This window comes from Nomascus leucogenys, chromosome 9 (assembly GCF_006542625.1).
Source record: "Nomascus leucogenys isolate Asia chromosome 9, Asia_NLE_v1, whole genome shotgun sequence".
Classification (NCBI taxonomy): domain Eukaryota; kingdom Metazoa; phylum Chordata; class Mammalia; order Primates; family Hylobatidae; genus Nomascus; species Nomascus leucogenys.
In genome coordinates this window covers 77,797,980-77,810,971 of record NC_044389.1, presented here as the reverse complement: position 1 = coordinate 77,810,971, position 12,992 = coordinate 77,797,980, and the positions used below count along the sequence as shown (strand labels likewise).

Here is a 12,992-nt window from a genome sequence, read left to right as displayed (position 1 = left end):
TTCCCAGGGCCCAACCTGAGTGTGGAATCTGCAGTTTAATCAAGCACAGCAGGGTAATACCTGCATATCTCTTTATGAAACATCACCTTCAATTATTAGCCCTCCCAATTGCTTTGTCTCACTTGGTCATGTTTATTTTGATTAGTAGTGATAACAGTAAATGTATAGCCTAATAAAATTTATTATTACTTTGGGGAAAAAGTAGAGTGGGGGATTATTATCTTTTGGGCACTTACTATATGCTAGGCATGTGCTTAGAATTTTATAGGTGACCCTTCCTATATAACCCTGTGAAATTATGCCCATTTATAAGCTGATGAAACTAAGGCAGGAAGAGGTTAAGCAATGTGCTCAAGGTCAAATGGATAGTCAAGTGGTAGAGTCAGGACCTAAACCCAGCGTTGTGTATGCCAAAACCTTGTTCTCAGCCACAGTGTTAGCCTACCCAGTGGTTTTCAGACCTTTTTGACTTACAGTAAAAAATATGTTGATATCATGATCCACTAGACACATACCCGCATCCTTACACACAGAAACATACAAGTGTACATACACATACACATCTATAAGACTACGTATATCTTGATAACTTCTGTTTATTCAGTTTCATACTTTTTAATGCTAGGTTTTAATCCACAGAATAGATGTTATAACCCTCTCAAGGGTCATGACACTCAGTTTGAAAAACAGCAATAAACGTGAAATTCCATAAGAACAATAAGGAATATTAGATACTATAGTTTATGGACCTTATGGCCAAAGTGTATGTGAGAATGATGTGTACAAAATTTATGCAGATGAGTCATCACCTTTCATGCCAGAACTCTCTGAGTAATAATAAATGTAATTATAATAATTTATTACATATGTTGTGCTTTATAATTTTCCAAACTTTTCAGATTCATTATCTATTTTAATATTCACAAAACCTGATGAAGTCTAAAAAAAGAACAATGGTAATAATGTAACATCATTTATATCTTATCATTCTGTGGAATTTAAGGATTTAGATTTCTACTAGAATAGTCTATTGCAGAATACCCATTGAAGAATTACTTACTTCATAATATCAGTCTATCACATCACCAATATTTTGTTTTCTTAAAAAAAGTTATTCTATGCTTAACGATGGATAGAAAAAAATAAAACATTTTATTCTAATAAATAAATTTTTCTGCATAGTACCTTTGGTGAGATAATAAATATTTTTAATAAATGTAAATCATTTTTAAATTAGAATAAAAACATGCTTATCTTCTTCAAGGCAATAGTATCCACAACCTGCCTGCTTAGCTACCACGGGGAGATCCTTTTGCTGATATTTTCTCCTAGTCTTCTAAAATCAGCAGGGCTCAAAGGTGGAGAGATGTTAGTATGGTCCATGATAATAGAGCCTCCACTTTCCTATTATAGGTCACACTCACCCTTTTCAGACAGTGACAGGCAAAGTTGCTCAAGAGATGGCACTGGGAAGAGGCAGGATGTTCTGCCCCTTTTGCAAATATGCACATTGGCATGACGGGCTTTCTTCCACACTGTTTTGGGTAGGCATTTTCCTCCCCTATCCTCTCTGTCCCGTGAAGACAGAAAATTAGTTTTGTCAAAATAATTCTTAGTGCATTTACAATCATCAGGGCCTGAATTTTCATCTGCTTTTGTGGATTATATTATATTACTCTCCAGGATTTATACAAAGAATTTGCTATTTTTTTAAAATATCAAATTTCTGTAACCCACTTCTCTCCCTAGTTTCTAACTCTTACACACACCTGTAGATCCAAGTGTCCAAAAAGTTCTGTGAAAGTTGTTCTGAGGAGAATATTATAAGCTGTTGTCTTCAAAGATGCATCAACTCCTTAACTTTTGAAACAACTTCTTCTGTTATTTCTGTTGGACACATAATGGCAACCAAGAAGTACCTTATTCCACAGAGGATAAGCTTTCTCCCCATCAAATGTATATTTAAAATCTCAGTCTGTTCAGTAATATGTCCTTACAGCAAAAGCATCCTTCAGAATTATCCAGTAATTCATTTTCATTTCGTAAATATGGAAACTGAAGACCAGAAAATCTGTCTCCCAGTGAGTCTTCTTTTCTGCTAACCGCATTGTCAAAAAGCAGAGGTAATGTTTGCAGAATGCCATGAATTCGTGTATTCTGCATCACAGCTAATTTGTAACCACAGTATATTGTGCAAAAAAAATCATTGAAAGCATCAAAATTCTACCCCCAAAAAATGAGACTTTGTGTGCACATGTGTGTGTCCAAAGGGACTTTCTTTGGTTATGTATAAATGGAAAATAGAAATCTATATTGTGTCAGGTCTGATTCTACATCTGCTAATTGGATTTCAGTGTATGGATTTAGTAAGCCAATATTCATGTTCTTAAGTAAACATCTCTCTGAATGCATACATATGACCATAGCTTTTAATTGGCAGAATCAATGACTAAATTAGATGCATGCCAAGTTGACTTTGCGAAAGTAATCTAGGTTATTAATGAAAGGACTTCATACTTATTTTAGTAGCAGTCTTATAACTAATGGAAAGAAAGCAGAATGTAGAATCCTAAAGGTCTTCCAAGGGCAGAAATTCATCTTTTCTTTCTGACAGGAATGGCCACATTATTCTGAACCATTCTGTTTTACATCTAATTCCTAGCTGACAAGTGTCCGTTTTTCATTCTTATTCATTCGTCACCCTTGTGTTCACTCTGCCTGCAAGGCAACTGGCCTGCCTTCTATCACATCTCTCCAAATGATAAAAGATATGCTTAAAATCTTACCCACCCTCCCCTCGCAGAGTAGTGAGGCGGCATGCTGAAATGAGCGGCTTCTGTGCTGCATGGCTGCGACATATCCTATGCTCATTACACAATCTGAAAGCCAGAGAGGAGGTTTTACAGCAGGAATTAAAAGTGTTTTTCAGGAAGAAGTATTGCCTTGTAGGGGGTTAAATGTGAGATCATGCTAGAAATTAGATAAAATTTATAGAGCGCTTAAAGCCAAACCCTTAAAATAATTCTGTGGTATTCAGTGATGGTTTAGTTAAACCTGTCTCTGGAAGTAGATGCCTGTAGCTGTCGCCATTCCCAATTAGGAAACAAGGGTCTACATAAAATGTGCCTTTATATGACAAGAATTAGAAAACTCTGCCAAAAATTGCACCATATTCTAAGAAGAATTACAGCATGCTGCACTCAAACCCATTGCCCGTTAATGGTGCTACTAACTTCTGTCACCTTAACATTTTGGAAAAGAGTAGTAGATACTGTTGGGACTTAGAAAACAATACCCCAAAATGAAGGCCTCAGAAGCAAAAGTTTTCTCTGACCTTCTCCTGCCCTCCTGTCTTTCAGTCCATTCTTCCCCAAGGCCAGCCATGGAAAAGAAAATCCCTCTTCCCCCGAGGCGAGTCATAGAAACCCCCTTAGTCCAAAACCAGCCACAAAACTGAAAAATATTATTCTAAATTTCCATCCTCCGTTTTGTGTAAAAAGTGACCATAAAAATTTATCTAACCTACCTTGTGTGATCATAGGTCATAAGACCCCCATTCCAGAGAGGGTCCTGCCTGACACCCAGATGAAGGAAGGAATGAATGCTCAGAGAGGCCAGGAAGAATCTAGACCCACAGTCTTGCTGGGCCTTTCCACTCAGTCTGTTAACATTAGGTCAGATCCTTTTTGTCCAATCATATTTCTACACGGCTGTCCAGACTTTGTTGAACGGAAGCATAAAAATGGACAATTATCCCTGGATCTTTATGTCTTCATTCCAAAGGCTCCCATGTGTACATGTTAAATAAAATGTGTCTGTCTTCTCTCCGATTAATCTACCTTTTGTGACTCAGTTGATTTTCCAGTGAACCTTCAGAGGGCGAAGGAGAACTTTTCCCTCCGCCCCTACATTACCCAGAATGGTCATTTCCCCACTTCCTGGCCACTCCTCATCACGGCTTTCTTTCTGCTCCCCGTCACTCCTAAACTTCCCAGATCAATGACTTCTCTCCTATGAGTATTTCTGAGTCCTTCACTGCATTTCTCCTGTTGACCTCCCCACTTTTTAAAACTTTATTTTCCTCTTGGCTGCTCTGACACTAACTTCCTTGGGTTTTCTCCTACCGCTTTGTTCACTCTATATCATTGGATGACAGCTTTTCCTCTTGAATGTCACTGTCCTCTTTTTTTTATGCTGCAGTCTCTCCCTGTTGATGCCATCTGTTTCCAGTGCTTCCACGATTGCCTAGTTGGTGAAGCACAAGAAATCCTACCAGGCCTTCTTGTCCAAGCCCTAGACCTGTGGTTCTCAACTGGGGGTGACTTTTCCCCTTAGGGGACATTTGGCATTGTCTGAAGGCACTTATTTTATTAAGGTTGGGATGGGGTTCTAATGGCATCTAGCAGGTAGAGTCCAGGGATGTTGCTAACATCCTGCTATGCAAAGAACAACTGTACCACAAAGAATTACCCAGCCCCCAAAATTAATAGGGTTGAGGTTTAGGAACCATGATCTAGACTACTATAATTTTCAGTTTGAATGTTTCATAGATATGCCAAACCTGACATGTACCAAAATGAATTTATCTTTCTTTCTGCTTCCCTGCCCATCTTGATACTATGCCACTCAGTGTTTGTACCAAGTTAGCAATGCAGTAGCTGAGAATATAACATTATCCTTGCCTTCTGGCGCTCTCCAAATACCTACATCTTCTTCAAGGTATGATCTATTTATTTCTAGAATGGCTTCCTCCTCTTCCTGTCCACTATCACTAGCTGAGTTCAGGACCCCATCATCCCTCATGGTTTATTCAAATGAGTCCCTAACTAACTTCAGGCTCCTCACCACCGCCTCACTCCATCAGTCACTCTGATAGACACCCTTGGTCTCTGATCTCGCTCCTTTGAGGGTTTGCCATTCCATAGCATGACAGAAAGGCTTTTCATAAGCACACCTCAGATTACCATTCTAGTCTTCTTTCTGTGTCTTGTACATCTTCATCCTAAGTACCTAATAAAATGTCTACCATATGGAGACAATGAATAAATGTTAAATGAAATTGCTCTATTTAAATACATATATGCCTTACTTTTTCTTGTTCTTAGCCCTCATTTTGTGATATCTTGATTAATTTAAATCAGAGTGAGTCAGTATGTTATTTAATTTGAGAACTCATTCCAGTTATTATATCTTTGCCCAACCCCACATCAGGCAGAAGTTCCTCAGAATCATTTTTTACAAACAAGATATACTTTGTCAAGAACATTTTAGCCCATAAATGATATTCACTGCTGCTCTTTTTATTGGTATCCGGTGTTTCATCAAATTTTATCTCAGTGCAGATCAAAAAACCAAGAGAAGCCACCACATCAGAAGAGAAAATTCTTAATGTTTCCATTGGAAGAGTATGAATTAACCAAAAGAGATGTTAGGGGGATGTGTGGGGTGGCAAAATGTAGAAAATCCATATCAGCAGGTTGTAAGGCAGCCATTGATTACTATGCTGTGAGGCTCCAGGTAATTTGGTCAACATGTTTTTCGGATGTAAGACAATGACATGGTTTAGATAACTTTAAAGTTATGATAACTCTGTGGATTCCAAATGTTCATTTCTTTTTGTTGTTGTTGTTGTTGTTGAGATGGGGTCTCACTCTTCACCCAGGCTGGAGTACAGTGGTGCAGTCTCGGTTCGCTGCAACCTCCGCCTCCTGGGTTCAAGCAATTCTTATGCCTCAGCTTCCCAAGTAGCTAGGACTACAGGCCCACGCACCATGCCTAGCTAATCTTTGTATTTTTAGTAGATACTGGGTTTCGCCATGTTGGCCAGGCTGGTCTCAAACTCCTGACCTCAGGTGATTCACCTGCCTTGGCCTCCCAAAGTACTGGGATTACAGGCATAAGCCACTGTGCCCGGCCCCAAATGTTCATTTCTACAATATATTCAATGTCTTGACAATCAAATTAGAAGCATTTTTCTGATAGAAATTCTATCACATTTGGAGGTCTCTTGTCTTGCCTCAGACCCTCATAGATCTATAATTTTCTCACAACCCTTATAATCTTGAGGGTTTTCTTCTGCTGAGAAATTCAACAATATGGCAAGTGTGTAACAATGCAGTCCTTTCTCAGTGCATTTTTTTCCAGGTGCTTTCTGGTAGAGCTCTATTAGGGATATACCTTGCGAGCAGGGGTCCCAACCCCTGGGCTGAGAACTGGTACTGGTCCGTGGTCTGTTAGGAGCTGGTCGCACAGCAGGAGGTGAGTGTCAGGCTAGTGAGCATTAACACCTGAGCTCTGCCTCCTGTCAGATCAGTGGCGGCATTAGATTCTCATAGGAGCATGAACCCTATGTGAACTACAGATGCGAAGGACCTAGGTTGCACACTCCTTATGAGAATCAAACTAATGTCTGATGATCTGAGGTGGAACAGTTTCATCCCAAAGCCATCCTCCCCTTGCCACACCCCAGTGGTCAGTGGAAAAATTATCTGCCATGAAACCAGTCCCTAGTGTCAAAAAGGTTAGGGACCACTGCTCTAGAGTCTTCAGGTTTCCACTCGCTAGTTCAATCCACTGCAATGCTGCTTTCAGATTCTTATGTCTTTATCATGGACCTGGGATAACAGAACAGAGGCATTAATTTTTTATTAAAATTCACTGGGTAAAATTCTAATAACTAACTTTTTATTGGAAGGAACTGAACTGTACATGCATGAAATAAAATTTTTGTAGGCTTTTTTAAAAAATGCTGCTTCAAAGTTCTGTGACTAAATTAATTTTTTAACTTTAGAAATTAGACTAAATGTATATAGAGTTTAAAGCCAAGCCATTAAAACAAAATAATTATATGGTGTTCAGTGATGATTTAGTTAAACCTATCTCTTGAAGTATGTGCCTCTGATGTGTTCAAAATGACAAACTGGCTTCTAACATTTTTGTGCCCATCTAACAACAGTTTGTAAAAGTCAGCTGCATACTCCTGTATCAACTATATCTATATAAATACATAATTAGATGCCTGGGATATTTGAACGGAAATGACTAGTCTTCTAATTAAAGAATGGCCATATGATTAAATGTACTGGTATCTTGGGACTGTTCTGAATTCTCTTTTCTCTGCCTTGTACTTGAAACACCTGAAGAAGTTATGTTTCTTCCTTACAGATTCCAGCATTCTGTTTTCCACTTTGAAACGGAAACTCACTTAGAGTATTGATCAAAAGATTCCAGAGTTACTGGAGCTTCAGTAGTATCCATTGTGAGAAAAGAGGAAAATATGTATATACATAAGGGAATCTGTAGGTATAAGAATCAAGAGAATGGGGTTCTTTTGATTTAAAACTGTGATCTTCATAATTGATGATCAAAAAATCCTAACAAAAAGCAATTAATGAACTTTATTAATTGTTAAAATAAGAACTGCCAAAGGCTTCCATTGAAGTTTAAAGTAGGAACAGTTCATAGCCTCTGAATTTCACAATTTATTCCACATAATAAGTCACCAGATTATAATAAAGTGCTAACAACATGTGGTTAAACAAAAATACAAGTCCAGGCACCATGGCTCGCACCTATAGACCCAGCACTTTGGGAGGCTGAGGTGGGAGGATCACTTGAAGTCAGGAGTTTGAGACCAGCCTGGGAAACATAGTGAGACTCTATCTCTACAAAAAATTAAAAAAAAAAAAATAGCCAAGCACGCTAGCATGCACCTGTAGTCCCAGCCATTCAGAAGGCTGAGGCAGGAGGATCACTTGAGCCCAGGAGTCCAAAACTACAGTGAGCTATGATCACACCACTGCACTCCAGCCTGGGACACGGAGTGAGACCCTGTCCCAAAAAAAAAAAAAAAAAAAAGAAAAAGAAAAAGAATTAAAAGCACAGATAAAATACTAAGCCAGAAAATGTTTTGTACTCTCTGTAAATGAATAAATGTTATTTAATTTTGACATGTATTTTGTCACTTTTACGTTCCAGATCTACGGAAGACATTTGAGCAGGAACCCCTAGGAAAGGAAGTGTCTTTGGAACAGGAAGTCTTACTCCAGTGTCGACCACCTGAAGGGATCCCAGTGGCTGAGGTGAATAACAACAATTCTTTGCATTTAGCAATTGGCACTAAGTTATTCTAACAGAGGCCTAATCCATGGCTAATGGTGCAGTGAATTAGGGTATGGCATGATGAATGGTTGGTAATGGAGTCCTAACTGCCTGCTGCTGGCAAAATAGATTGATTGGGAACTGATTAATGACTTGGGAGTCAATTAGAATGCCCCATTGGACAAAGCCAGAGGCAGCTTGGTTTAGTTTTGTCATTCTCTTTCAAGAAATCAGAAATACTGCTTTATTTTATCTGGCACTTATCATAGAGAGAGATGGTATGACTTAACAATGTGCCATCAATTTTATTATTGTTCTTGCTGATATGCGAAAAATGTGAGTGTAAGAAGAGAGTGTGTTTTTCTGTTTCTGTGAGCCTGTGCACCTTACGTAGGTATTTTCCATTCCATGATGTAGTCGTAGACATACCTAAAAGCCATGCCCACACAGCTTGCATAAAAACGTGTTTTAGGATTAACAGGTGTCAATTAGTTTCATCCTATAAACTTTCCATCAAGTCCTACATTTTCCACTTTTTGTTTCTGCTAGAACAAAGCCTATTGGTTGCTAATGAAGTATTACAAATCAGATGCATACCATGACTTTTCATTAGCAACACACAATACCATGTCCTTCGAAAATATCTCTCTTTGGGGAAGAGGACTCTGTGACCCAGAAGAGATTGCAAGCACTCACCATCATCTTAGATCACACTGTTGAGGAAAACTAATACTGTGTCTTTCATTTGTTAACAAATAAATCCTAAACTCTAAAAACAGGTTACCCTTTAAATGATTATTAGGAGACATCCTTATATATATCTGACACTATTGCCCTAACTGACCCCGTGTCCTACAAGCCCAAGCACACATTAATTTGACAAGTGGCATAGTTGCCAGTTTGGGTGTGGTCCTTGTTGGCCTCCAAACTACATTGAGTCATTTGAAAGTTTTACTCTTTATTGCATGTGTTGAAAGAGGCATACTTCAGTTGTTGCAATTTGGACTCATATATGGGTTCAATGTATATGAATTTTTAAAAATTAAGCCCTGATGTTGTGCCTATCTCTGAAAGTGAAAAATAATACTATTGAGACTTTCAACATAGTCCAAAAAGCAATTGATAATTAATAATGTACTTGCTATTTTATTTCTCATAGTTTTTCAATTTTTTTCAAGAAGTAAAGATGGGGTCAGGTAGTTAACTGGTCCCCTGACAACAAACTCGAACATCTGATTGTTCTTTTAACAGTAATAATAATAATTCATTAATTGAAAATTTAGGCAGAGTCTTTATGAAATAACTCCATTTTTCTATCACAGCCATTCATATCTCTATGGGTCAATGCAAAGAACTCAAAGGAAATTTTAATGAAATTGCTTTTTTTTTTTTTTTACTTTGAAAGAGAGCTATTTTTTGCCTTAATTTGGTATCTCATGCCAATTGTATCAGAGACTTTGCTTGATAGTAGCTATTTCATTCAACAGCATCAAAACCTTATCTCCCAGCACCAAGACACAGTATGATTTAATACGACTAGGAAGGATAAAACTCTTCTCTATTCAATATTTCATTTTGATAATGACAATAGTACATATGTCTTCTTAATGGTATTTCTAAAATTTTAATGCACACCTCCTCCACGAAACCACCTTAAAGACCAAAACAGATCATGAGCAACATGGGTATCCATGGCATCATTTTTGCTCAGGGCTTCTAAAAGGTAACTGATCCTTGCAAAGACTTTAGGTGGGGAGATCTTAGTAATTTCTTCATTTTTTTCAGTCTTCTTGACAAAGTAGTTCACTTTGTCAAGGAGTAAAGATTCATGACTGCAAACTAATTGGCTGTGAATTCTATTTGTATCATCACTAGGGAAGAGACCAATTAAAACTTGATAAGCTCAAAAGTCATATACCCATTTGACATTCAAAGAACAATATTTAATATGCATTTCTTTTTCATTTTTTAAAGTCAGAAGAGAGATCAAACATACATGCTCAAGAGCAGCTAATAAATTCCTGTGTAGATTCTTTTCAACACTATTAAAATCACCAAGATCAGAAAACTAATGAATACCTTAACGTGACGTATTACAACTGCCATTTGCTCAAGAGAAGCAGATAAATTAAAAAAGAAAGGGATGAAAGGTAACTTAGTGAGTTAAAGGATTATAAGACAATTTTCCTTCTAATATAAATGCATTCATCATTTAATATTTCATTTATTTGTTTAAAGAATCTTCAAGCATAAAAATAGGATAAAGTGAAATATTGATCTTAAAGGAAAACCAGCAGGTAAAACTCATGTGTTTTGTAATAATTAGATCAGTCTTTGGGAGATGAGGCCAGACTGGATTTGTGCTCCTTTTGTCTCCAAGACAAATGATTCCAAGAAAGAGTCAGGCAAAATATGTCCAATGAACATATGGCTGATTGTTTCAATTGATCTTTGTTTTATAAGCATATGTCTAGTTCTATTGAGGAAGTAGTCAGGTACATTCTTTGCAGAATGTCAGGAAGCAGTAATTCCTTTTCTCTCCAAATAAGTAAGTTTTTCAAGAACTCTAGTCTTAGTTTTGATATACCACTTTGGGTACAAATAATGGCATAGGCATTTCTAAGGTAATAACATTTTACTTCTTCCCTATTTTGGCATCCTATAATCTCCACCATAGAATGTTTTCTGATTTTCTTACAGAATTCCAGGTTCAAACCCAAACATCACCATTTTTTACTTTGGCCAAGGTATTTAAATACTGTGAACCAAAGTATCCTCAACCATAAGGGGGAGATAATAATAGTGTCTTTGCAAAATGTGGTCGTGAGGTTTAAATGAGATAATATATGCCAATCACTTAGAACATGTCAAAAGCACTCAAGAAATATTGGTACTATTATTATAATTTTTTAATTCACACAAGACCAAACTCAACCTCTTAAATTCAAAATTCTTACTGAGTACCTTGCCCCTCTTCTTGGCACTGTGGGGTATGCAGAGAGGAAGCTTCTGTCACCAAGATTCTCTCCTATATTCTCTAGTCGGTTGCTTTGGCTGGAGTCCACACATGCTACAAATGAAGACAATATTGTGAGCTTTAAAATAAGGAAATGCTCTTTCAACAACACTACCAAATAATTGGTTAATGAAACTATTTATAGCAAGTCGTGGTGTGCTGCTGCCCTTACCCTGATGTTTTGTTTTGTTTTGTTTTGTTTTGTTTTGTTTTGTTTTGGTTTGTTTGAGATGGAGTCTTGCTCTGTCACACAGGCTGGAGTGCAGTGGCGTGATCTTGGCTCACTGCAACCTCCACCTCCCGGGTTCAAGCAATTCTCGTGCCTCAGCCTCCTGAGTAGCTGGACTTATAGGCACACACCACCACGCGTGGCTAGTTTTTGTATTTTTAGTAGAGATGGGGTTTCACTATGTTGGCCAGGCCAATCTCAAACTCCATGCCTCAAGTGGTCTGCTTGCCCCAGCCTCTCAAAGTGCTGGGATTACAGGTGTGAGCTACCATGCCTGGCCCCTTACCCTGATCTTTAAAGCTACTATTGTTCATTCAGTCCTTACCGACTCAGGACACTAGACCAGCCCTTATATTTTCTCCCAAAGAGGAAGAGGCTACTCTTGGTAGGTCTTCTTTTCAGAGCCCAAGGAAAGAGTGTGACAAAGTAAGTCTCAGAGGAGGAAGAGGCCAACCGAAGACTCCTTATACTTCTTTAGACTAAGCCCTTTCCAATAAGAAAAGAGGGGACCCTAGGGATGAAGCACAAGAGTTTCAGAACTCTAGACTTGGCTGCTCCTTCCTCTGTTCTCCCTAAAGTCCTTTCTTTATAGCTAGGGATTTTATTCCAAATATTTAATAACTGCATGGCTTCCTTAGCACAAGAGCAGACTCTTGGGGGCCTAGTGCTATATCAGATATAACCCTTTAGCCACCGGGTCACAGGGTATCCAGAAATCCCAGGGAGCCAGCCAGGGCCTGTGGGTGAGGGACACTCAGTAATTTAGCAACAGATACAGAACTGTTTCCACACTGAATACCTGGCATGGATGAACCAGTGTATCTGGCTAAATGGCAGCCCCCACATGCCACAATTTTATATAGCTCTGCCTACTGATTGTATTGAAATTTATCTGTTTACTCTTCTTCTTGCCTGACAAGCTCATGATAAAATAAGGAGCAAAAAGTTTTTTGTTCATGTTTTATCTCTAATGCCAGCAGGTTATAAGTCACTTAGCAGATTCTCTAAGTATATTTAACTAAATGACAGAAAGAGGCCCTGCTGGATGTGACATGGAGGCAGCACCTCAGGAGATGGAACGCTCTAGGAAAAGGATGTTTCTCGTCCCTGAAGATGCAATCCTATTGAGAGATCTTGGTGTGGGATGACAGACTCCACCAGTCTGAACCCTGAGGGCAGGGTTCCAAACCACTAGGAGCAGGAACCAAGGCCACTGGGAGTGGGAGACACTTGAGTTCCAGGACTATAAGGGAGGTGTCAATAATAATGTTAAAATTTTCAAGTAAACCAGGTGAAAGAAAGAAAAACAAATCCCAGGAATACTCTAAAATGATATAGCTCAGTGTTTCCTTTAATAACACTTCTGTTAGGATCAAGCCAAAAATATGATTGTTTTCTTCCATTTCTGGTGAGGCGTTTGCCTTTCTTTCAACAGATAAACCTTCCCCCCATCTCCCTGAAGAAGCAAGAAAATTAATACACCCATGGAACTGGTGCTGGGTTATTCCACTAGCATAATAGCAGCACTCTATGAAATTAATCCTCTTTGCTCATTTTATTTTATGCCTAGAAAATGTTACTGTCACATGGAGAGCCAGAAATATATTCAGAGATGCTTTATCAGATTATCTCTTTTGGAGAGTACTA

General features: G+C 38.3%; 1 protein-coding gene across 1 annotated transcript in view; it reads left to right on the top strand.

The window, feature by feature from the left end:
• Positions 1-12,992, top strand: part of UNC5C (unc-5 netrin receptor C) — a 400,199-nt gene that overhangs the window by 270,879 nt on the left and 116,328 nt on the right. Inside the window, exon 4 of the mRNA XM_030819147.1 lies at positions 7,978-8,081. Coding sequence (XP_030675007.1) covers positions 7,978-8,081 — 104 coding nt within the window. The remainder of the gene's footprint in view (positions 1-7,977; positions 8,082-12,992) is intronic.